Source organism: Numenius arquata, chromosome 11 (genome assembly GCF_964106895.1).
Source record: "Numenius arquata chromosome 11, bNumArq3.hap1.1, whole genome shotgun sequence".
NCBI lineage: Eukaryota > Metazoa > Chordata > Aves > Charadriiformes > Scolopacidae > Numenius > Numenius arquata.
The window spans coordinates 6,900,559-6,924,696 of NC_133586.1; the positions used below are offsets into that span (position 1 = coordinate 6,900,559).

Here is a 24,138-nt window from a genome sequence, read left to right on the forward strand (position 1 = left end):
AGCGAGGCCGCGCTGCTCCCCGCCGGGGCTGCCCTGCGCAGGGCAGGGGGGGCTGCCTGCGCCCCGCGGTTGGCCTTCCCCCCCCCCCCCTCCCCCCCAACCCTCCCCGCCCTCCGCCACCGCTTCTTCTGTGTTAGTTCTCCCCCCCCCCTCACTATTTCATTTTATTTGTCTTTATTTTATTTGGTTGTATTTTACTTGGGTTGATTTGATTTGATTTGATTTTTGTTTTATCTCCCCCTCTCCCGGGAAAGAAAAAAAAAAAAAAAAACAAAAAACCCACCAAAAGCCGCCGCTCCCCGCACCGACCCCCGCGGAGGGCTGGAGAGGCTGATGCGGCCGCTAAGGTAAGCGGGGGCGGGGGGCTGCGCGGCTCCCCACACCCCCCCCACCCCACACACCCCCCCCCCGGCCGCATGCTGCCCCCGGCTCCCTGCATGACCCTTCCTCCCCGGGACCTGTTGAGGTTGTCGCTACCGCTCCCCGGCCGCCTCCCCCCATCCCTCCCCGGCCTTTTTTTTTTTTTTAAATCAGAAACCTCGCTTCTTGCCATTTTCTCGCTCCCTCCGTCCGGCTTGATAGCAGCCTGGCTATTCATTTATCCGCCCTTCTGATGGTTGCCACTGAAAATGCACCCTGCTGGGCTAAGTCAATTGAATAATTCCTTGCCGAGCACTGATGAAAACTGAAATTTCCCCCTCCCCGATGTTTTCTCCTTCCCGAGCTCATCACGGGGCCGATCGTGATTATCGCGACGGGAGCGCTTCGTTTGCGGGGACCCAAAAGCTTTCCCCTAAAACTCCCGAGGTTGCAAAGCGTTGGGGTGTTCGCAAGCCCCCAGGGAAAGAAAGGGGGTGGGGGTGGGATGAGGGGGGGTGGCATCTGGACAGATGTGGGACACGGGGAGGGATGGCCACATCTGTGCGTAGGGAGAGGATGGGCAGCTGGAGCACGTCTGGCCGGGGGGAGACTTTGCTCCTGATGAACTGGTCCGTAAATAGCCCATAACCTCATCCAGGAGCCGGGGGTGGGATAAAATATAGCCCCCAGTCAGGACATTTCAGAGGCACCAGCCAGAGCAGCCCCTCTCGAGTCTTGCTTCCACTCTTGGGACCTCCACCTTTCCTTAAACATTATATACATTTAATGGAAAGCGGGCTGTGTTTGCAAGACAGGTGCTTTTTGTTGTGGTGGTGGTTGTGAGGCAGGAGATGAAAGTTTGGTGTTGTTTTGATGTGATTCTTGATTGCTGCCTGTTGGAGTAATTGCATCGCAATTGCTCAGAGGTAGAATCAATTTCCCCAAATTGAGATTTTAATGGAAGCTCGCAAGCTGCTGTTATGTCATGTGGTTTAAGGCGGCGTTGGATTGCATTTATTTTATAAACTGGATACTTTTGCAGGCGGCGCAGGGATAACAGCACCACCCAGTGGGGCCGCAGCCCTGGCCCCAGCCCCAGTCTAGTCCCAGTTCTAGTCCAGCTCAGCCCCAGTCACAGCCTTGGTCACAGCCGAAGACCTAGTCCCAGTTCCAGCTTCAGCCCCAGCCCTAGTCCCAGCCCCAGTCCCAGCTCTGACCAAGCCCCAATCCCAGATCCAGCCCCATCCCGGATTGAGGAGGACTCCCGGTGCCACCTCCGAGCTGCTCTCTCTTCACAAAAACTCCCAGTTTCATTTGCTTAAATAGTTATAGAGTGCTGGATTAAAGTTGGTGGTTTTGGGTTTGGGTTTGGTTTTTTTTGCATTTTTTCCCCATAAGAAGGAATGTCTCGTTCCCAGATATTCAGGGAAAAATTTTAAATCCGCTGATGACACTGTCATTTAGTGTTTCGTCACTGACAGCACGGGAAAGGTGTCTTGCCGTGGGGTTGTACTTCTGGCCGTTGCTGTCAGGAATGGACACATGGGGACCTAGGCAAGGGGGTTGGCTTTCACAGAGCATTTTCTGTAGGATCCTTCAAACATCCCTTTCTCAACGAGTTGAAGATGCAGATTTGCAAACACTCCATGTCATCTCCCACTTTTAAATGAGACCCAGGAGATGTCCTTAGCTGACCTGTTGGTCGGAGGGGGGGAATCAGGGTGCTATGTTTACACTTTGTCAAGATACCAGTAGTTTCAAAAGCAGCAGAGAAAGGCTGTCCCACTACAGAGACTGGTTTCTGTCTCCGCTGATAAACACACAGTTCTCTGCAGTTCTTCTGTGCTGTTTATTTTTTGGCAGTTCAGATTTATCCATCTTTTCTGCTGAGCTGACATTTGGCCGTGCGAACTTGCTCTTGGGAACCTCCCAGCCCACCTTTTATTTTCTTCTAGAGGAGAGCCCAGATGTGAAGAAGATACACTAAAGAGATATTGCTTTATACATCCCCCAAAGAGGAGACTGGGCAGGAAGACCATCTATCTCCCTGCAGAGAACTAAATATACAGATGGTGAAATCCAGCCAGCCCTCCAAACGCTGCGAACAAGGGATGGTTACACGCTCCCGTGTGTAGGAGTCAGGCCTTACCCCAGAGGGCTTTGCAAGCCAGGGAAAGGGAGAGACACGGATGAATGCCACCAGTCAAGAAAAAGTTGACGTGACAAACTCTATTTGCCTGGGAATATCCCTGCTTGTTTTGCTTGCTGTCATGGGTGAGACTGGAAGTTTTCCACCAGCCCATCTGCCCTTCCCCTTGCCCAGCCTGGCTGGTTGTGAGCATTTAGAGGTGACTTTTATGGCTGTGAGCTTGGAGCAGGGACTTTGAAGAGAAAGCCCACAGCAGGGTCACCCACAGCGACTTCAGCTGGGGCTGCAGTTCATCAGTTAATCTGTGGATGCAAAGTTGCAGGTCAACAAAGCGTTCTTACTATTTTGTTTATTGGTATGGAAAACTGTGTTTTATTCCACCTCCAGCCCACTGGCCTCTCTTTCCACAGCCGGAGTGGAGGGTCTGGTGTTCACAGGGGCAGCTGTGGGGAGGAGGATTAGCTAAACCAGCAAACTCTTCTCTGTGCAGGAATGGGTCAGTCTTCAAAGCCCAGCCCCAGCCCCTCCGCCTGCCCCGTTCAGTCAGGGCCTGCAGAAGTTCAGTGAGCACTAGTGAGACCTTGTGGGGGGACACTTTTGCCCTCTCAGCCACTTTACCAGCTGTTGTTAGTAGGGTTAGTAGGTTAGTAACACCACGGGTTAGTAGGGAAGGGGGTTTAGATGCGTATGCGGCAGCTTTGAGGTGCTCAGCTCAGGGAGTGTCTGGTCATGCTGGGGACCAGACCAGTCTGGTCAGCCAGGGAAACTGTAAAAAGTTAAAAAAAATCAAGTGACGAGTAAAAGAAGGCTCTTTCCAATGAAATGCAGCGTTTTCCAGTATTCCAAACTTGAGAGGTGTGGCTGTTACTGCAGAAGGATGAAGGTTTGGGTTTTTTGTTTTCTTCTTCAGAGTTTTTGTCTTTAATACGGGAACTGTTGAGAGCACAGGTGTTTGGTTTTACCTCCACGAACATTTTGGGATCAGTTGTCAAACCTCCCCAGACAACAGTTTGGGGGTTTCCACTCCAGACTTACTTCCATCTTCCTTCAGGGAGCAGTTTGCTTTCTGCTGCTCACCCCAAACGTATGTCATTGCAGAACATTTCAGGATTAGCTTCCTGCACAGGTGACCACGTCTTACCCGGGCCAGGCCACGAGCAGCGTTGGTCGATTGCCTTGTCCCGGGGCAGAGCAGGCAAAGGCAACGTGCTGAAGCTGTGAGGAGGTTGTCACGTGAAGAGTGGCCACGCAGAAAGTTCATGGGAGAGTCAGGAGCGGACCAGGAGCCTTGACATCCATTCCTCTTAACTACTAACTACAGTCCTCAGAAATACCCCTGTTGGCTACGTTAGCCATATAATTACAGGTAGTGAATAATTCCGTTAGGAAGGCTGTAAGGGGAGGTATCGGCTGTAAACCCCAGGGTTCAGATTAGACACGTTCATTCAGCCCCGCTGAAGCCCACAGCCGTGCCCGGCGTGATGCAGGGCAGAGAAAAGTAAAGTTCGGAGGAGCGATCCCGACCGAGCTTCCCCTGGGAACTGGGATCCTCCTGCTCATCCTGCAAATCCCCCCAGAGAATGCTGTCCGCTAACCCCGGCTGTGATTTGCGTGTCACCCCTCCGTAATGACACCAGGCAGGAGAATGGCCGTGTATGCGACCGCGGGGGTGCCTCTGCCCCCCGAGCGGAGCCGCTGCACGGCGTAACTCCGCTGCGCCTCAGAGGTGTTTGCGTTTTAGCGGTGGGTGGTTTCCCGCATGCTGTTTGCACAGAGCATCGGGCTCGGCGCTGCCTAAACGGGGAGCCCCGGCCGGGCTTCAAGAAATAAAAGAAGCAGGGAAAAACACAGTCACTCCACGTTTCCAAGCCCGGATATCCCCGCTAAGCGAGGCAGAGATCCGAATTTCACGTAACCTGCGTTTCAGTAGGTGATTTAAAAGTCCAGATCTTTGATTCAGCTAATCAGAAAGGTGAAGGTTATTCAAAAAAAAAAAACATGGAAAGGGGGAGCAGGATTTCAGAAACACACCTTATTTGGGGCCTTTTCCTGCTCTGCAGTTAGGGTTTGGACACATCTGTTGTTTTCTCCGGCGAAATCCACTGCTTTGAGCGGTGCCAAAAACAGCAATCCCGTTTGCAATGCATGATGCAACTGAGCAAAATCAAGGAGAAATTTTTACAAACCGGAGCCAGGGGCATCGGGCCGTTGCTTTATGGCAGCGCAGTTTTCCCTACACCAAAGGCGGAAGCTCCGACGAGGGTCTTGTTTTAAAAAATAATGCTTCCGACTGGATTCCAGTCTATCGTTGCCATGTGTCAGCTTGCCACAAAACGGCAATACCAAAGTGGCACTTCAGGTCAAACAATCAAACCAGCCTCGCAGCAGCTATTTCGCAGCTGGATTTTAAAAGTTTGCAATTCAGATGGTTTTTTTTGAGTTCAAAATAAATAGATCGTGTTATATGTCATCAGCTGGGATAATGGCAGAAGTGATGTTTTTCAGGCTGAAATAAAAGCAAAAGTTTCCTCGCAAGGGGAGAGGGTGAGAGCGAGAGGAAGGGATTTGGGATCTGGAACCCCGTCCCCTGGTTCTCTCCCCCCAGCCTGGGCTCTCCCCAGCTCATGGACCCTCTCCCTCCTCCCTCCAGGCCCCTTCCAGCTCCAGCTGCCTACACATCCCATCAGCAGGCATTTCTTCTTGGGTGGTAGCAGCAGCTGGCAGGGTTTGGACATATTTGCCCCTGTTTGACATCCCCCACAAAGAGGTGCTTGGAGTAGGCGTTCCTCCCACGCTGCCTTTGCTACAGGTCTGGATCCGGCCTGCCAGCTTTCATCTCCTGCCCAGCTCAGCCCGGTCTGGCAGCTCTTCTGCACACACAGCTCCTTCTGACTTTAGTGGACATCGTCTGAGGGCAGCCGTAGGAGGATCAGGACCGAGACAGATCTCCAGTCAAGCAGGCAAGGCCCCAGGATTTTTGGATCCCATCTGGGTCCCAGATGGGAAAGCTTCAGCGTTTTAATTCCAGTTGCAGCCTGGATAAAGCCCCGGTGAAGCTCCTCCTTCATTTGGAGGCAAGGGGGCTCAATGTCCCCAAGGAGAACTAGATAGGTGTGGTTAGATCCCTTTGCTTCGTGGGTATTCACTCCCATCTCCTCTTCCTCACCTCATCTTCCGTGGGATATTTGTTGTAGCTGAATCACAGGTTCAGTCCACAACAGGAGGAGATCACAAAGTCTTCTCGGAGACTTAAAGCTACCATCACTCCAAAAAGCACCCTTAAGTGTGATTGTGAGGCGGAAGAGAAGGGGATTTCCAAGGACAACTAGAAGCAGAGTCAAGGAGCATCCCAGGCCTATAGCAAGCTGCAGGAGGAAGGACCCGTTGTTAAAGGGCATTTACAGAGTTAGGAGAAGGGTTGTATAAAACAACCAGCATCCTTTTATTCTTTGTATAAGATCCCCAAGAGAAAGGAGTTGAAACGTTAGGACGGCAAGGGGGCATTCAATCAAAGGAGGGCTAATGATCTAAAACAGGGAAGTTAAAGCATATTAATTAAAGCGTATTACACCCGTGGGCACTCTCGTTCAGAAGTGAAGTTGTCCTAGTTCACTGTGGCTAAAACATCCTTCGAAAGAAATTTTAAATAGATCCAAGTGGGCTGTTAAGGGGATGCCTCTTAGCCTTTTCCTGGGTGCAGCAGACCCCTGGGATGGTGGGGCTGCAGATCCAACCCGCTCACCTCTTCGTGCTGTGGCATCACAGGAGGTGGAAAAGAGCAGGATTTTGAAGCCCAGCAGGTAGATCCCTGTGTGCTTCAAGCTGCTGCTCCATCTATATGGTCCAGGAGGGTGCTCCCAGGACTGCCATCTGCCTGGGGGCTGCCCAAAGCGTCTTTAAGGGGTGCTTCCAAAGTGAAACCCCCTCAGGACAACCGTACCGACACAACTGGTGAGACTTTCCCCCAGAGAAAGCTGAATATCCAGGTCTATGTGCTGGCTGGTGGTGCAAACTAAGCTGTGGTGGAGGTCCTGAGAGAGTGTTAGGTACGCATTAGTCCTCTCCATCAGTCCTCGGTGGGCTGGCAGCAGGATTTGGGGACTCCTGACAGTTGTCCCCCTCTCCGAGGAATGTCGGTCTAATGATAAGGATCTATGAGACTTGCTGTTTCTGAGTCACCTGGGCTTACTTCACTGCTGCCAGTGCGGGTGAATGACCTGGAACGGTTGTGAAACACTCACACCTACTGCGCAGCCGGGGCTGGGGCGGCATGGAGGAGCTGCCCTTGTGCCGGAGAGGGAGGGGAGCATGTCCCAGCGGGCTGGGGACCACAGCATCGCTCTCACAATCCCTGCCCTGCACAAGCTGCTCAGCATCTCCCTGCCTCAGCTTCCCCCTTCTGCTGTACGATGGGCCCTTTGCGCCAAATTGCTTAATTTTGGGGAAATCCAAAGCGCTTGTTAGGCCCATGGGAGAGCGTCAGGGAGGGCGCGTTGAGGGTGTTGAGACCCCGGTGGGGTGGGAGGAAGCCCCTCTCCCAGATGGCAACCGAGCGGCCATGCGTGACGGCGGGGAGACAGGGCAAAAAAAAAAATATCTCAAGACCCCATCCCGCAGCTCATCCTGCGTGGGACCACCGCCACCCCACACCCCCCCCACACCCCGACCCCCTTCCCCACGGGGCACGGGAGGGTTTGGCGGCCGGACCCACAGCAATAACCCCTTTGCCCGAGTCTGCCAGGCTCTTTCTTCCCCTCTCCCTCCCCATGGCTGCGGTGCAGGGCTCTCGTTCCTCCGCCCCTTCCACGCCGCCGGAGGAGCATGGCCGGGGAGGCGGGCGGCCGCGCTGCCGAGCGGAGGGAGGAGGCGCAGGGAGAGGATGCAGGCATTGGAAGGCAGCCGGGATGATTGATGGTTTGGGCTGGTTTGTAATGGGAGGGGAAGGAGAGGAGGAGGAGGGGAAGGAAAGGAGGAGGAGGAGGAAAGAAGGAGAAAAAGTCTGTGTAATCTTTCAGTGCGGAGGCCACCGGAGCGCGGAGCTGGGGCCGCCCGTCCCTGCATCGCTCCGCGGAGCCATGTGGGGCTTTTGATTTTATTTTTTTTTTTTCCCAAGTCTTTCTTTCGATTGATTTATTTTTCCCTTTTGTTTTTCTCTTCCTCTCTTCCCTTCTCCTTTTTTTTTTTTTTTTTTTTTTTTTTTTCCCTTTTCTTTTTAAACTCTTCTTCCAGGGAGAGGATAGTGGTTAAAGCTCGAGCTGGATGGATGGGTATGGGGAGAGGGGCAGGATCCACAGCCCTGGGACTTTTCCAAATCCTCCCTGTCTTTCTCTGCATCTTCCCTTCAGGTAAGGAACAGCCTCTTTATTTTGAAGATATTTTTTCCCCCCACACGCCTTGTATTTCTCGCAGCCTTTGGATAGCCGCCTCCGTTCCCCCTGTCTCTGGGCCTCTTTCTCTCTCCCTCTCTTTGCAGCAGTTTGCCACATGTTTAAAAGAAGCGAGCGGGGCTCAGTTTTGGTGTGGGTGTCGTGTCTGTCGCCCCCCCCTCCCCTTACATTCCCTTTTCCCCGAGCAGTTGCGGTGGGTGTTTTTCCTTGACCTCATCTTCTTTGTCTCCCCGCTGCCTCATCCCACAAGGAAGGAGATGGTGGAAATCAAAGCGAAGGCAACCGGGGGTTGTTTCTGACAGCGTCAGGCAGGTTACGTTGTTCTCCCGTTCCCGGGGGTGCTCTGTGCCTTGAAAGGAAGGGGGGGGGGGGGACGACCCACATATTAACACCCCAGATGCCAAATCTGTGCCCTTGAGTGCAGTGGGGGGTCCCCGCTCCGAGCCCCCCGGGAAGAGAAGAACCAGAGGGAGGTTGAAGAGGGGAGTAAGGGGGGGGGGGGTCGTTGCTTTGTGATTTTGGGAAGTTCGCATGTCTGGGGGGGGGGGGGGGGGTGGAGCTGGGCGGCCCTACGGAGAGGGAGAGCACGGCCGCGGGGCTCACCTGGGCCGGGCAGCGCGGCGGGCGGCGGAGGATGCGCGGGCGGCACCGAGCGGGCTCCCCCTTCTCCCCCGCCGCCCCCGGGATGGGGTTTTCTCGGGGAGGGGGGGGGGAGTATGGTCAGCACCATTATTTCGTTGGAAAACTTCACCCCGGGCGGGCCGGGAGCTGTTGTGCTGGCCGAGGGAGGGATGGCAACCAAATGGTCCGGGCAAGCATCGGCTCCCCCGGGCGAGTCCTCGCCCGCCGGCCCTTCCCCGCGCACCCCCGGCCGCTCGCACCGACTGCCGGGCTCTGCCTCCCCCCTGCCCATCCCCGGTTTGTTTGTATTGTGTCAGAAAAGGAGAGAATTTCAGAATTACAGCTGAAAACGCCATCTGTTTCCAATGAATCCCCCATAGTTTTTCACAATGTTTTTGGCAGATCTCTGCCTGCAAATTCCTTCAAGCCCTGAGTGCTTGTTTTTGTTGGGGGAGGGGAAACCCAGTCCACAGAGGCGGATTTGTTCCTTCCAAAACTCTCCAATTTCTTTACCTCCTTTTTTTTTTTTTTTTCCTTTTTTTTTTTTTTTTTTCATTTGCAAGGGGGGGCGGAAAAAAAAGAGAGAAAGCAGAAGGGGGAAAGAAAAACCCTAACGCTTAAATCTCCCCGTTTATCTTTTTTAGTTAAGTAAAACTTTCCTTTTATTATTTTTTTTTTAATTTATTAATTTTTAAATCGCTTCTGCCTTTCTTTTGCATAACCGTAGGTGAAGCAGTCTTGCACACACATGCAGTAAATAAATAAATAACTGCTTTACGCCCTTCCTCCCCCCTTTGCCCTTTTAGCCCTATTGCAAGAAAGCGAGCCTTCTCAGCGCTGCCCTTAGCACTGAGGTGTCCCTCTGGACCCCACTTCTCCCAGGGGACTTCCCAGCAGGCTGGAAGCTGAACCCCCTCTTTTTTTTTTTTTTTTTTATGGGGTGGTTGGTTGGTTTTTTTTTTTTGGGGGGGGGGGGGAACTCTGGAGCTGCTCCCAACGCGCGTTGCTTAACGTCCTTTTTCGGAGCGTTTGAGTTGCAAAGCGTTGAAGGCGGGTGAGATTTACGGTGCAAGAAAGAACTTGATAGGAGATCTGGCTGGTTGCTTTGTTTGATTCTCCCTTCAGCAGTCAAATAAGGTGCAAAGAACTGGCAGAACGAGGCGATCCGGAGCCCGCGGGAGCGGGGCGCAGGCGGAGACGGTGCTCCCCGTGCGCAGGGCTGGGAGCACGCCGGGGGCTTGCGCTGAAAGCTTTTTGGGGTGGGAAGGTAGGAAAAAAGGGGAGGGGGGGGGGATTTATTCCCTGGAAGATCCTTGCCTCTTTTTCCCCCTCTGCTTCCTGGGATTTTGTGGGTTCTCAGCAGGTTCCCAGCCCTGAGGAAGCTTCGCACCCCCTCCTGGGAGCCCCGGCTGAGTGGGGCCGCTGGAGGTTGCCCAAGCGGGTGCTCAGCGTGTCAGATCAGTGCCTCGCCGAGTCCTGCCCTATTTATTTATTTGCTTACCCGCCCCCCCCCCCCCCCAACTCACACACCCCAGGCTGGATTCCCGCTTAGGCTGCTCTCGCACCGATGGCTTCACCCCACTGCCTCCTGGGCGGCCCCCGCCATCGAGCACCCTTGGGCTGGGGAGCACCAGCGTGGGTGTCCCGTCCTCCCCCCAGCGTGGGTCAGGGTGACCTCTGAGCGTGGGGAAGCTGGGGAAGGAGGTTTGGGCAGAGCAGGCCACTGCTGACACTTTCCCTGGCAGAAGTCCCGCTTGTCCCAGTGTCGGATGCTCATGGGTGCTCTCCCTTCCCTGATGGGACCCCGATTTCCCCGGGGTGCTTAGCTGACCCCCGCCTGTGCCTCCCAGTACAAGCTGTGCCGAGTTTTCTTAGAAACCTTGTACCCTCTTATACTTTCAAAATCTGGACCTGGGTGTTTTGCCCCAGATGTCAGGCTTTGCTCTCTCCCCCATACTCCGGTTTGCTTTGGCTTTCCCAGTTTGTCTTTAGCTTTCCCATTTCGGCTGTAATATGCTCCTGCCTCCCCTCAAAAAAAAAAAATATGGGATTTTCCTGCCCTTGGTCCATCTGAGCAATGCAGTTGATTCCAGATAAGGATCCGTCCCGACTGGAGGTGTGTTGGGTCGGTTGATAAATGGCTTTTGTCTCAGCGGCAGGGAGGGACGTGATGGCAGCATTAAGCCGAAATTGAGAAGGGGGGCTTAGAGGCTGTTAAAACAACACCTCCCCAGCGCTGTGAACGGGGAGCTGGGCTGGGGGCCCGGGAAGGTGGCGGCAGGGGAGCAGCGCGCCTGTGCGGGATGTTGTCAGGGCAGAGAAGAAGGGAGGGATTCAAACGTAAACCTGGAAATATTTTGGCTTTCTTGTTTTGTTGCTCGCTCGGAGCCGGTCTCCTACTTGGAACAGGGAGTTCTCTGCGATTGCCAGCAAGGCTCGTTGTGGGGCTGGAAGGAGGCGCCTTGTTTTTAATGCGGAAGGGGTGGATATGTTGCTTTCTTCCACAGAAAATCCTGAAATTCCCAGTCCTTGGTTACTGGGATCGGGGGGATACTAAGAGGGACTTTGGGTTTATCATGGCAGCAGCTTCTTCGTGGCCCAAACGGCTGTGCTGAGTCAGATGTGCCCATTGAAAGTGCTCGCAGGGCTGGGCAGCCATAAAAACTTCCTATCCTGGGGGCTCTGCTCCGTCTCTGCACCAACCTGCTGTCCCCGGAGCACTGGGCTGCGGCGCTGGATCAGGGCCCAGTGACAATGAGCTTTGTGGTCTCTCTTCTGGCTCCCTGGTGGGCACATCCCATAAAGCAACCGTAGGCTCTGGCAGGGCAGTGCATGGCCCGAGCGAGCCCGTCCTCAGCCCATCAATCCTTTGGGAGACCCCCCCCGGCCGAGTCCTACAGCTCCCAAGGGGATGAGCGTTAGCAGGACAGCAAAGAAGGTCAAAGACGAGGGGGTTTGGTCCATCTGGATGGGTTTGATTGGGTTTGATTTGCTTTGCCCATTAGAGAAGACACCAAACTTGGAATAAGGAGGAGCGGGGGAACTCGGGACTAAAAAAAGAGCATCAGGGTCCCAGGAAGTTTGAAGGGGGCTGGGGTGAACCTGGGGATGCTGCAAGGCAGGAGTGATGTGAGGAGAGAGTATGATGGGGAAGGGGTTTTTGGGGGGATGGGGGTTGCTCAGAGATGCAGCTGTGGTGGGGCAGGTGAGGGGATGCCTTGGCCTTTTTCTGGCTGTCCTGGCAAATCCTGTCTTGATGCTGCAGATCAGGAGCGATCTGTGCAGGCAGGGCCCTGCCTGGCCGTACACGGCACCCGGAATGCACTTGTAAGAGGAGAGCCCCTAAATGCCTTTAAAAAGCTTTGTACCCTGCACTTGGCAACTACTGGGATGAAAAGAAGAGGATATTTATTCCCTTGTCCGTGAGCTCTCAAAATAACAGGGCGTTCGATTGTAGCCTCAAGATTGCTTTGCACTCAAGTGCAGCCCCGGCTGAGTAAATCACTGCTTCACCAGCTGAAATTCCTGCAGCAAGGGGGAGAATTGAATTATGGCCAACTGCAAAACCAGATGCCATCCCCTTGATGAAGTCATCGGGCTCTTGCTGCGGAGAACAAGCTGGCTCCTACACACACGCAGCCCTCGTAGGCGCAGACTGAGCCCTTCTGTCTAACGGCCCCGGCCGTGGTGTGCGGGGCAGCCGGAGGCTGGCGTCCCTGCAGATGCGAGAACAGTAAGTCCTTCAGGGTGGAGCACCAGAAGGGTGTTGAGTCCCACTTTCCGCTGCTTGAGCATCCTGGGGAGTTTGGCCATTTAATTCCCAGCAAGCAGAGCTATCCTTGCACGTATGGGGGTTTTGTGGGTCAGGCAGAGAGCAAGCTTCACTTGACTCCAAAGTATTTTCTCCTCCCTCGGTTTCCTCTCCTTCCTGGACAGCTGTTGACTCTGGTCCCCAAAGCCCTAATAATGATCTATGGCATTTTGGGTTTTGGACAAGCTACCTTTTTTTCTTGCCGCGTGACACACTCCAGACGGCCCTTGCTGAGATGACAAGGACATGTGGCAGGACGTTTTAGGGACAGATCTTGGCTCTGGGCTTTGCCAGCCCACAGTGATGTGAGATCACCCAGGGCCTGTGTCTGAGAGCATCACTGTGTTGGGGATGGGAGGGCGCAGAGCAGCAGGACTGGGGGGGTCAGGTCCAGTTAGCAAGTTGCTTTTTCTCTTAAAAGCCTTGAGCTCAGGGCGGGGGGAGCAATCAGGTGCACTTAAAAATAAATAAACCTCTGAAGGTCTGCGGCTGTGAAGGAGGAACAGCTATTGTGGCTTCCATGGGACGTGAGCAGGGGGGAGCGAGTCTGGCACCAGGTGGGAGCCCAGCTCGCAGGAGAGGATCCGCTGGATCCCTGTGTGGTCCCAGCATTAGTTGGGTGCCCGTGTGGGTTTTTGGGGGGCTCGTGGTGCTGCTGCCTGCCAGCCGGGCAGCTGCCACCCCACGCCCTGCACCCAAACCAACGCCTCTGATTGAGATGCCGCAATTTTTTGGCAGGCGTTTAATTGTATAAATTTGCCTTATCCAGATTTATGTGCTCCGGGCTTTTCTCCATCTCCTCGTTTCGTGTCTCATTTACCTCTGCGTTTGAAGGGTTGAAATTTCACAAGAGCACGGTGGGGATGATTATTCCTAGAGGGAATCCACACCTGTGAGCAGAAAGCGTTTCCCTGCCAGCCCCGCCGCTGCCCGGGCGAGGGGGAGGAGGGCGAGGGACCCGCTGCCACACCTGGGGGGCCCCCGGGCGCTGGTGGGTGGCAGCCGTGCCTTCAAAGGCACCCTGGGAAAACAGCTTCAGCGTGGGGAGAGTGATGTCTGCTGGAAACCTGAAACACTCGGTGATGGGGGTGGCTGGCAGAGGTGGCCTTGTCTGGGTACTGCTGCTTCAGAGGGATGGGGACATGGGTGGCGTTGGCCTGGGGGAGGAAGCTGAGAGTGATGCTTCATGCAGGGGATGAGAGGGTGAATCCACCTCTCTTGCCACTGGGCTTGACTTGGGTGAAACCCTTCACTTCCTCTGTGTCCTCATCTGTAAAATGGACCACTCCCTTCAAGGAGATTTACCAGCTCTTGAGAACTCTTGGTGAAAGCGGCAGGGCACTCCCCAGCTGGGAAAGCCCAGGTGTGCAGCTCCAGCACCGCTTTCCAGCCCGCGGCACACCATGGCAGGGATCCAGCTTCATTAGCACCCTTCTGCAGATGGAGAATCAGAGGAGATCACTTCCCTCCCACCTTCCTTGTTCTCCATCACCAGCTCGCAATACGCGTCCGTGGAGCAAAACCCGCATCCTCCAAACCATCCACCGGCGCTGCTCTCTCCGAGCTGGTGGGACCTCAACGGTTGTGGCGAAGGCAATGCTGAAGCCTTGAATCCCAGGATGAAGTTATAAGAGCAAAGTCTGCAATTCTGTTACTTCTTTGGCTGTAAATGCTGGTTCCTCCTTTCAACCCATGGTGCCTCCTGCACTTCCCAAGATTTGCTGGTAATTATCAGAGCAGCAGCAGCAGCCACTCATGGCCCCAGCTATGGTTGATGCCCTCTCCGATGGTCTCTGCTCGCCCTTCTCCCTGCATGGGGATGTCGAGGTGAGCGTGGAGGAGCGACGCTGACCGCAGGGGCTGGGGAGAGACCGTTCGCCCCCGCTAAGCATGCCGGGTCAGTGGTAAGCTGACTCTCGGAGCCAAAAGAGCTGACTAAGTGACAGGAACGATCAAGGGCTCCTTCGGCAGCGTCCAACGTTTCGTGCCGGTGAAGACACTGACTCTGCTTTTTTCCTGCCTGTGCTTGCCCTGTGTCTTCTCAAGGCCAGAAGAGGAGAGGTGGGGGGCCATGAACTCGGTGCTGAGGACAAAAGGGAGTTGGCCCCGGCAGGTCCTCCAGATGCTTTAGTGATTGACACAGGTTGAAAGGAGAAAACTCCTTCTGTGTCCCTTGTTTGACTTTGAGAACCTGGAGAAAGCCTTTCCCCAGCATCCTCTTGAGACAAAGACCGGGTTAAAAGAAGCTGCATGGATTGAGGTGTGCTCTCACATACATCTAGAGTCACTCTATCAGCACGGTCCTTTGCGTGGATTTAATGCGTCTGCTGCTTGTGCCAGTGGAAGAGAGCACAAAACCCCAGGCCCCAGCGTGGAAGGTGGCCCCTCCGAGGCAACATCCCCCCGCACGCCCTTGCAAAATATGAGCTCCAGCGCTTTAAGAGAGTCAGGTTTATTTTTCTCCTTCAGTTCCCTCCTCCTGGTCCTCCTCCCCCCACTTCAGTGCAACTGAAACCTGATCTAATCCCTTTGCACATGGGTAATTTATTGGTCTATTGGGCTTTTCTTGATGGCAAATTGCATTGTCTTTCTTCCTGGGTTGAGGCTTTGGAGCAGTTTGCTGCATTCCTGCAGCTCTTTTCTCAGGGCTGATCTTTCACACCCCCTCTGAGCACAGTCAAATCAGTTTTATTGGGCCTCTTTGTTATGCAAACAAGGCAATAATAACCAGGCTATTATTCTGCAAGATTGTGCTTGATTAACAGTTCAAAGGAGGTCGCTGGAAGAGCCCGGCGCTGCCATCCTGCACAAATCCTTTCACGAAGCTTGGGTCAGGTGGCCCTCGGGTCTTCCTCTCCCCACGGTGCCCTTTGGGGCTCGGGAGAGCTGCCCCTGCCCGCGACACCCCATCCATCAGGGCTGTAGATGGCACCGATGGGCTCATTTCTCTCCCCGGCATGACAAGGCACCGGTTCACGCGCATCGGCCTCACAGCCCATGCGGGCACCAAGACGTGGGTCCAGCATGATCAGCAGGTGGGGTGGCTCGTGTAGACTTCCCCGCTGGGATATGGACAGTGCGAGGGGCTGGATGCAAAGGGTTGATGTCTTTCATACCCTCTGGTTTTGCTTTGGACTCTGGAAATCTTGCTGGAAGGGATCCTGACAACCAGGTTTTCGAGGAGCAATGTGCGTTCTTTAACCCTTGGGGTCATTCTGGTGCTGGTGGTGACCGCTGTCCCCCCGTGAGCTGAGCAGCCCACGTCTCCTTGAGGCTGGTAGATGTTACTGGTATTTAGCACCTCCAAGAATCGTGCCTTTCCTATTGAGGTGTCAGCATAAATATGTTTATTTAGATTACTTAAATAAATATGTGTTTAGGAGCCCAAGTCAAGGTGCTCAGATCTGAGGCCAAAGGTAATTACGTTTTACTGCGTTCTCCGAAAAAGCCTTTTACTGCATGTGTGAGGCTTGCACATCTACACTTCAATCCATATATTTGGAAAGACGCGGGATGATGTATTTGCATCACATGTGGGTGATGAAATACTTTCCAGCCCGTTAGTAACCGAGAGGATATTAAACAACATCTCTTAGCACTGAGCGCTTTCAAATTAGCAGGTCTGGTTAACATTCACCCAAGAGTCTTAAAGGAACTGGCTGTTGCTTTCTGAAATTAATTTCCAGTCATTGTCTTTGCTAGAGAAATTCCAGGAGAACAAATGAATTGTCGATTTTGTGCTGGTTTTCTGAAAAAACATGATTTGGGTAAATGAGATCCAGGTAACCAGACACGAGCTGAAGGGAAAATAGGGGGCGCTGATAATTAAAAGGCTGTTAAAGTGAGATGCGTGCATGTAATACGTTTGAACACTTGATTTAGCAGCGTGTAATATAACGTACCAATGACGAGGGCAGAGCGGTGGGACCCGGGTCATGCGATACCCCAGGCTCCGGACCGTGCGGGAGCTCGCTGGGGCAGGTAGACCACGGGATGCTTGGAGGATGGAGGACCGGTGCTTTGCAAACTGGGAGCTCTGGAAAAGGTCACGGCCGAACAGCGCATCTTGGTACCGGCTGCAGTGCAACGCCCTGGCAAAAGGGGTGACCTTGGGAGAGCAGGGAGCGTGTGTCCCGCATCCTATCGCCCGTTAGGGTGGCAGGTTTTTGCAGGAAACAAGCCTGCCGGAGGGAGGTCTGATGGTAGGGTTGGGCAAACACCTTCCAGGGAGAACTTAAAAGTGCAAACCGTTTAGCTTATCTCCAGGATTGACAAGTGACTTGATTGCAGTGGGTAAATATCTTTGTGGGAAACATGCTGGTTACTAACGGACCTTTTACTGCTTTGGAGAAAATCACTGGTTCTTTTTATGTCCTTACAATGAAGTCAGATAAAATCCACTTAGAACCAAGACCCGCATTTTGTAAAGGTGATAAACTCCTGAAGCAGCACGCGGAGGAAAGGGGTGGCTTTTCAGACTGGGCAGACCGCAGAAGTCCTCATGGGAGGTATACCTGAACAAACATGGGGCACCAGGCTGCGTACGGGGGCGGCTGGCTTGGTCCAGGTGATTTCATGATTTCTTCTGGCTTTAAACTTTCCGAAACTGTTGGTTTCAAGATACCGAAGGAAATTTTTTGCCTCATTTGAGTGGCACCAAGCCCTTGAAAAGAGAAGATGACGGGGAGGTTGGGAGGTGGCTGGACTAGCAGGGGTTGAAGTCACCCATCCTGGGGATGGAGGACCCTTTGCCATGGGAAAGGGTGGTGGCATCACCCAGATGCCCGGGGGTGTCTCACAGAACCCAGGAGAGCCAGGTTCCTGCTTGAGAGGGGTTTGTTTCCGTGCTAAGTCATCTGTGGTTGAAAAACAGATCCATTGTGAGTCGATGGAAAATAGATTATGCGAAATTGAATAAACATCGTTTCTTGGCCCGGGTACAAATGAGCCTGCGCCGCTGTGCCAAAGCTGCTGCCAGAGGGGACAAGGCAAGGCCTGCTTGTTGGAGAGGGAGAAGGTCATGCCTGCTCTTCTCCCTTCTGGCCTTTATCGGCCGTGGTCCCTCCCCAGCAGTTCGAGGGCTTTGCCAGATCCAGTGGCCACCGGTGCGGTTGGAGAAGCATCTCTGGGACAACTCAGGCGTGAGCAGCCGGGGAGGGACCCACCGCCTCTGCCGCTCGGCACCTGGCTTTGGAAATATCTGGCCTTATATGGGGCCCTGAGCGAAACAGCGAAAAAGGGACGGGTGCCAAAACTCGAGCGATAACATCTTAAAGAAGAACACTCCCCCTTCAGGCCCAGGGAGGAAGGAGATGGGCTTCCCTGCCCATGGTTTTGTTGTGGGTTTTTTTTTTTTGTTGTTTTGAGCTCAGTACCTTATAAAGTCATGCGTGACCCTGGGACGGTGCAGCGGCGAGGGATGCTCACACGGGGATGTGTTTCGCACTGAGTATCGGGGGACTGTTCTTCAGCAGCCCACCCTGTCCATAGTCTGTGATGGCTCATGCCTGCATCTCCTCATCCAAGCAAATGAAGCACGTCCTTAAGGAGCAACAGGCTTCGGCTTTATTCCTATTATAAAGAAATACCATCTACAAAGCAGTTGAAGGCTGGAGCAGCCTGGGCTCTGCATGGGATGGGATGCTCTGCACCCTGCATCCCGCTGAAGCCGTCAGGTGCAGTGGAGTGTATGGGTCCCGCGTGTCCAGGGACGTGTCCTCCAGCTCCTCCCGGGGCTGTGCTGGCAAGTCTGTCTGCAGTGACAGGCCACATGTGACCTCAAGGCATCCTCAAGCTCTACATTAGCATAAGTACTAGGAGAGCAATGATTTTAATTGCCTGCTGCCACAATTGTGTGGGATAACTGACAACAACGGTGGCGCTGGTCACGCTCCTGCATGGCTTTTTGACTCCTGCCTTCCACCGGGAGCATCCTGGGGATCTGCAAAGCCTCTCGTCAGAGGGAGTGAGGTGCTTTTTCCTTATTTTCCACCCTGATAAACCTGCACCGTGAGCATCTCGTCCCAAAACACGCCTGCTTGCTCTCCCTCGCTTGCTCCTGTCGCTCTGACTGTGCTGCCGTGTGCCATCGCCTGCATCAAATGCCATCCCTTACTTCTTCCCTCTGAGCCGGGGCACTGTGCTGGCTATAGCATATTGCAACAGCCGTGTTTGAATGTACAGCCTCCTGTTGGGGAGCTGGGCTTTTCTGCGTGCTGGGAACAAGACAGCATTTGCATCATGTTTCTCATCCGGGAGAAACGCCCAGCAAAGCACTCCATGGGAAGGCAGTAGCTGTGATGGGAAGCCCACCGATAAGCAAAGCATCTCTGGTGGAAAACCACGCAACTGCGGTGGAAAAGAAAGGGACATGAAATAAAAAATATTTTTAAATTTGGAGGCTTAGCAGAAGCGTGAACCCATGTCCAAGGTCAAAAGCTTGTTTTGTTATCGAGTCACCTCTGGTCAATGATGAGTTAAGGGCTTTCCACAGTGCTTCTCGCAGGTTTGAATGGGATGCTGCCAAGACAAAACAGCTCCCGGGTTCTTGGTGCTGTTGCTAGCATCTGAGTTTGTTAAACATGAATTTTAAAACTGTGAGGAACCTGTCACCGTTTCCTATTTGCACTTCACTCTTCTTGGAAAGGGAGAGGAGACAGGCTTGTTTCTTAAAGCTGGGCTGGTTAGTGTTTTATAGCCTCAGTCTCCCTTTCTGATTTTCCAGCATCGGCTATGTTTAGGTTTCCAGCACTGCGATGTTTAAAACTAAAACATACTGTTTTCCCTGAAACAATACTGGGTTTTGTAACTTTCTTTTTAAACAAATCTGAAATGGTTTTGGCAGAGATGCCTTGCCAGCCTCCTTCTAAACAAACCCCGAGACGGGAACGTACGTGTAGCCTGTGAGAGGCACCACGAAAGCATCTGGAAATGGTGGGGCTTTTCTTCTCGGCCCTTTGTACCTGAGTCCGTCCTGTCTCCAAGCCCTCCGAGGGGGTCGATTAAGAGGAGAGGAAGGAAGACACCGTGAATTTTAGGTGGTGTGAGCCTGGGTTCACCCAGCACGAATCCAAGCTGGCGCGGGCAGAGCGGTGTCTGTGCGACGTCCAGTCATGGCCATGTGCTTTATGCACAGCTGCTTTCACGTCTGCTCCAGGGAAGCAGAGGTTGGGGGGAGGAAAAAAAAAACCGAGGATCTGACTTTTCCTTGCCGGCTGAGCCTGGCGAAGGCCCTGCTGCTTTTGGCTTCGCCTCCGCGTGGGCAACGCAAGGCGGGTGCGAAGGGGAGGCGGGGGCTCAGCTGGCATCCCCGCACCCGGCCGCGCCGGTTTTTCTCCTCCACCTCTTGTTCTCTCTCAGCGTTCCCTTGGCTGGGAACGGGGCTCCCAGGGCTGGGCAGAGGCGCACGGCAGGCAAGAAAGAGGTTTTTTGGCTCCCGCTTCTCTCCGGGGGCACAGGAACACTGGCAAGTGTTGTTCCGTGCACTGCGGCAGCCGTGAGGGTGGTGGGGTGGCCAACGGATCTGCTGCAGGGTTGGTCACCACGTGGCTCCTGCTCTAATCTCTAACCTGTGTTTGGGGCATGTGTCTGGCCCTGGTCATGCCGGGGCTGGGTTTCCCCATGTCCATGAAGGAGGAAAAGGAAGGCAGGCAGATTTTTGTGCTGATAGAGCTCGGTGTGGACACAACACACAGTAATTCATGCAGCGCAGAGCTTTGAATGTCAAACCCTAAAAAGGCATTAAAACACCCACATTATCCCCCCACATTAATGATCCTCCCTTATCCCTGCTGATGAATATATCCAATTCTTCCGCACCCTGGTTTTCCCCCAGGAGCATTACTCTAAAGGCTGGATGCTCTTTCCCTTCTTGGCTTAAATTGGGGCAGATCCTGTTGGTTTCTTTGGCTTTGATGCATGAGAGTTTGGGTCATGTGAGATGGTCATGTCTGGTGAGCAAGGCCCGGTCACGCGGTAGAGCCAATGTCATGAGTTTGGGCTGGGGGAGGAGGAAACCAACCTCTTGTTGGGGGTAGAGTTGGATGTCCCTCACGCAGGCGTGCAAACATTGACCACCTTATGTTTTCTGCCCCTCCCGCAGTGACATCTCCATGCAAGATCCTCAAGTGCAACTCTGAGTTCTGGGCGGCCACGTCGGGCTCCCACCACCTGGGGACGGAGGAGGCGCCCGAATTCTGCACGGCGCTGCGCGCCTACGCGCACTGCACCCGCCGCACCGCCCGCACCTGCAGGGGGGACCTGGCCTACCACTCCGCCGTGCATGGCATAGACGATCTCATGGAGCAACACAACTGCTCCAAGGATGGCCCCACGTCCCAGCCCCGCCTCCGGACATTGCCCCCCGGGGACAGCCAGGAGCGCTCCGACAGCCCTGAAATCTGCCACTACGAGAAGAGCTTTCACAAACACTCGGCTGCCCCCAACTATACCCACTGCGGGCTCTTCGGGGACCCCCACCTCAGGACTTTCACAGACACTTTCCAAACCTGCAAGGTGCAAGGGGCTTGGCCGCTCATAGACAATAACTACCTGAATGTCCAGGTCACCAACACGCCAGTGCTGCCTGGCTCCACGGCCACCGCCACCAGCAAGGTGAGCCTTGGGCATGTTTCCGTGAGCAGAGGTGGGCAAGGGCAGAGGTGCTCCTGGACAGCCTTTCTTCCCACCATCTCTCTCCTCCACCATTTGCACATCTCCTTGGGGAGCGTAAGACTGGGTGGGAGCTCCTCTGAATTTGAGTGTTTGGCCCTAAATATCAGACACCCATCCTTCCTCTGTCCCCACTGTCACTTATATGGCCTGTGGTTTCTTCCTGAGCACATCCAGCCCCATCATGGTTAGGAGGCTGAGATGCTGCAGCTTAGAGGGCAATCATGGCCAAAGTTGGGGATGGCAAATTAAGAGGGCTCCCACCTGGGAGACTCCAGGTTTCTGTGAACAGCCAGACCAGGAATGATGGTGGCCGCGTTTGGGAGACACCTAAGGTCCAAGCAAACCCAGGACTGCCCTCCAGGGAGGCTCCAGCTTGCAGGAAACAGCCTGGAGGGAGCTGAGCTCCTCACACTGCTTTCCCATCTGCCCAGGCTCGTAATTGTCTCTGTGGTTTGCAGCCGAGTCAAGGCATTTTGTGGGGCACAGTCTTTTTGTGGTGGTGCTTTGGCAGCCTAAATAAACATCCCAAAGGTACAGGGCAAACACTGAGAAAACCCAAGTGAAAATGTGCTGCCGTGATGCAGCAGGACTTGTGCGACATGGCCTCAGCTTCCGGAGAGACCCGGAGCTGATGAACTGTCATGTTGCTCCGTGGTGCACAAACTCTAAAGCTAACAAACAGGCCACTTTTTGTGCCAAAAAAGGGGAGGCTCCGCTGGAGGCAGCCTCTTGCTTTTGGAAGATACCCTGTCCTGCCATGTCTGGGAGATCTGCTTCTCCCTGTGTGGGGAGAGAAGCACACGTAGGACAGGGACTGTTTCTCAGCTTTGGATGTGACCTTTTTAGCTGAGCTGGAGCTGGAGCTGGCATTTTGGTTTTAACTTGTCCTTACTAAACTTCCTTAAAGATACATAATGATGCTCTCAAGTCCATACCGACCAAAAGACATCAAAACCTGCTGAAGCTTGCAGGGAAGTCTGGCTTGAAAAAAATGGTCCTTAAGGACCCCAGGGACCTGGAATTACTTGGTTGGATCCCAGGATCACCATCTTAATTGAGCCTTTTCACCCGTTATCTGCCTCACGGGCTTGTGGTGAGGAGGGATTAGTCATGAGATCTGCTGCATGAGCTGTGAAAGCATTACTGGGTCATTGCTAGAGGACCATGTGCTGTTGGAAAGGATGAGAGGAGAGCCTCTCGGCCCACAGGCCTCTTTCTTTGTGTTTTTGCATGATGTTCTCTGGTCTGTTCCAGCCAGAGATGGGGCTGGACCCAGAGGAGGTAGCAGGAGGTCCATTTTAGGGGCAGTGCAGCCTGAAACCCAGGGCATGGTGGTGCCTCGTGATGTGGCTGAGAAGGGGATAGTAGGGCTGCTGTGAGGCTGGGAGCATCTGGGCACTCAGTGAAGGAGTGGGTGGGAGAGAGGGACATGGCCAGGGCTCTGGGCAGCTCTGGACTCCTCACGAACACCACTGGGAACAGAGGTGTTGGGAGCCACCACTGTGCTCAGCCCAGTCCTTGGAGAGCCTTAGTTTTTCCCTTCATACTCAGCCCTCGGGCTTACCTGCCCTGGAGCTGTTGGAGCCATCTCTCCTCCACTCCTGCCCTGCTCTGGTCAGGTCTCAGTCTGCCTCTTCATGGAAGGAGGTGCAAGAGGAAGAGCAAGTCTGCAAGAGGTGAAAGAGGAAGCATAGTTTGCATGGGAAGAAGAGCAAGTTGCTCTTCCTCCCATGCAAACTCTACTCTTCCTCCTCATCATCAAGCCTTCCCTGCAAAGCCAGGTCAGCAAAGGAAGAGCAAGCACTGTGAGGTCCTTCCTCCAGCAAGGGACTCGTGTTTGAGCCCAGCCAAGGTTGGGGAGCTGTGTTGGGCTCAGTCTACTCCCGTATCACTCCTAGAAGAGTGGAGAAGATTCTATTGGTCTGCGAGCAGCCAGGGAAAGGAAGAAGTCCAACCTTTGGGATGTAAATGCCATGGGAGTCAGAGGAGAAGCTCCACCTTCTGTAGGAGAGTCAGGACTCATCCCCCTCTGCCACCTGCCAGGCCCTGGAGGCAAGACAGTGCTGCATGCTCAGGCATGCCACCACAAGCCTGTGAGTAGTGATACTCCAACCAGCTCCAGCTACAAAGGAGCTCCTGTGTTGGGCCTGGAGATAACAGCACAGATCCAGGTGGTATGTTCAGTCCAGCATCTGGGTCTTCACTCCATACATGGTGTCCTCATCCCTGTGCTGAAGCAGGATGTCCATGTCTGGGTGCCTGAAAGTTGGGGCAACTTCTTAGAAGGAAGCACCTGCCCACGAACTGAAGGCCACACTCCTGGCTGGGCTGAAGAGACAGCTCCTCCACCTCCCATGCTGCTCCTGGTGGTGGCTGTGTCCTCCCAGGTGGTCATTGCTGGTTGTAACCCTGTTCCTTTCTTTCCTCCCCTGCAGCTCACCATCATCTTCAAGAGCTTCCAGGAGTGTGTGGACCAGAAAGTGTACCAGGCAGAGATGGACGAGCTCCCTGCTGCCTTTGCCGATGGCTCCAAGAACGGTGGGGACAAGCATGGAGCCAACAGCCTGAAGATCACCGAGAAGGTGTCAGGCCAACACATTGAGATCCAGGCAAAGTACATTGGCACCACCATTGTGGTGAGGCAAGTGGGCCGGTACCTCACCTTCGCTGTGCGGATGCCGGAGGAGGTGGTCAACGCTGTGGAGGACCGGGACAGTCAGGGCCTCTACCTGTGCCTCCGCGGTTGTCCAGTCAACCAACAGATTGACTTCCAGACCATCCGCTCGGCTCAGGCCACAGAGGGCCGTGCTCGTAGGAAGGGGCCCAGCCTGTCAGCCCCACCCCAGGCCTTCACATATGAAACAGCCACGGCCAAGTGCAGGGAAAAGCTGCCCGTGGAGGACCTCTACTTCCAGTCCTGCGTCTTTGACCTCCTCACCACGGGGGATGTCAACTTCATGCTGGCTGCTTACTACGCCTTTGAGGATGTGAAGATGCTTCACTCCAACAAAGACAAGCTGCACCTCTATGAAAGGACAAGGGACCTGGCCCCAGGCAACACGGCTCCCTCGGGGACCTCTCCCACCCTCTGGGTAGCACTGCTGTGTTTGAGTCAGTGTTGGTTGGGCTTGTTATAG

The 24,138-nt window shown here is 54.1% G+C and overlaps 1 protein-coding gene across 1 annotated transcript; it reads left to right on the forward strand.

Moving 5' to 3' along the window:
* The first annotated feature begins 315 nt into the window (after window positions 1-315).
* On the forward strand, window positions 316-24,138 carry RGMA (repulsive guidance molecule BMP co-receptor a). Its single transcript, XM_074156205.1, has 4 exons — window positions 316-347; window positions 7,739-7,854; window positions 20,430-20,941; window positions 23,437-24,138. Exons 1-4 carry the CDS (start codon window positions 334-336, stop codon window positions 24,136-24,138), a joined length of 1,344 nt encoding a protein of 447 aa, XP_074012306.1. The 5' UTR covers window positions 316-333.

What these genes read in the sequence shown, in the direction of transcription:
- RGMA (XM_074156205.1), top strand. An exon ending in TCTCTGCATCTTCCCTTCAG is followed by an intron (nt 7,855 to 20,429) that starts GTAAGGAACAGC and finishes CCCCTCCCGCAG; the next exon opens with TGACATCTCCATGCAAGATC. An exon ending in CGGCCACCGCCACCAGCAAG is followed by an intron (nt 20,942 to 23,436) that starts GTGAGCCTTGGG and finishes CCTCCCCTGCAG; the next exon opens with CTCACCATCATCTTCAAGAG.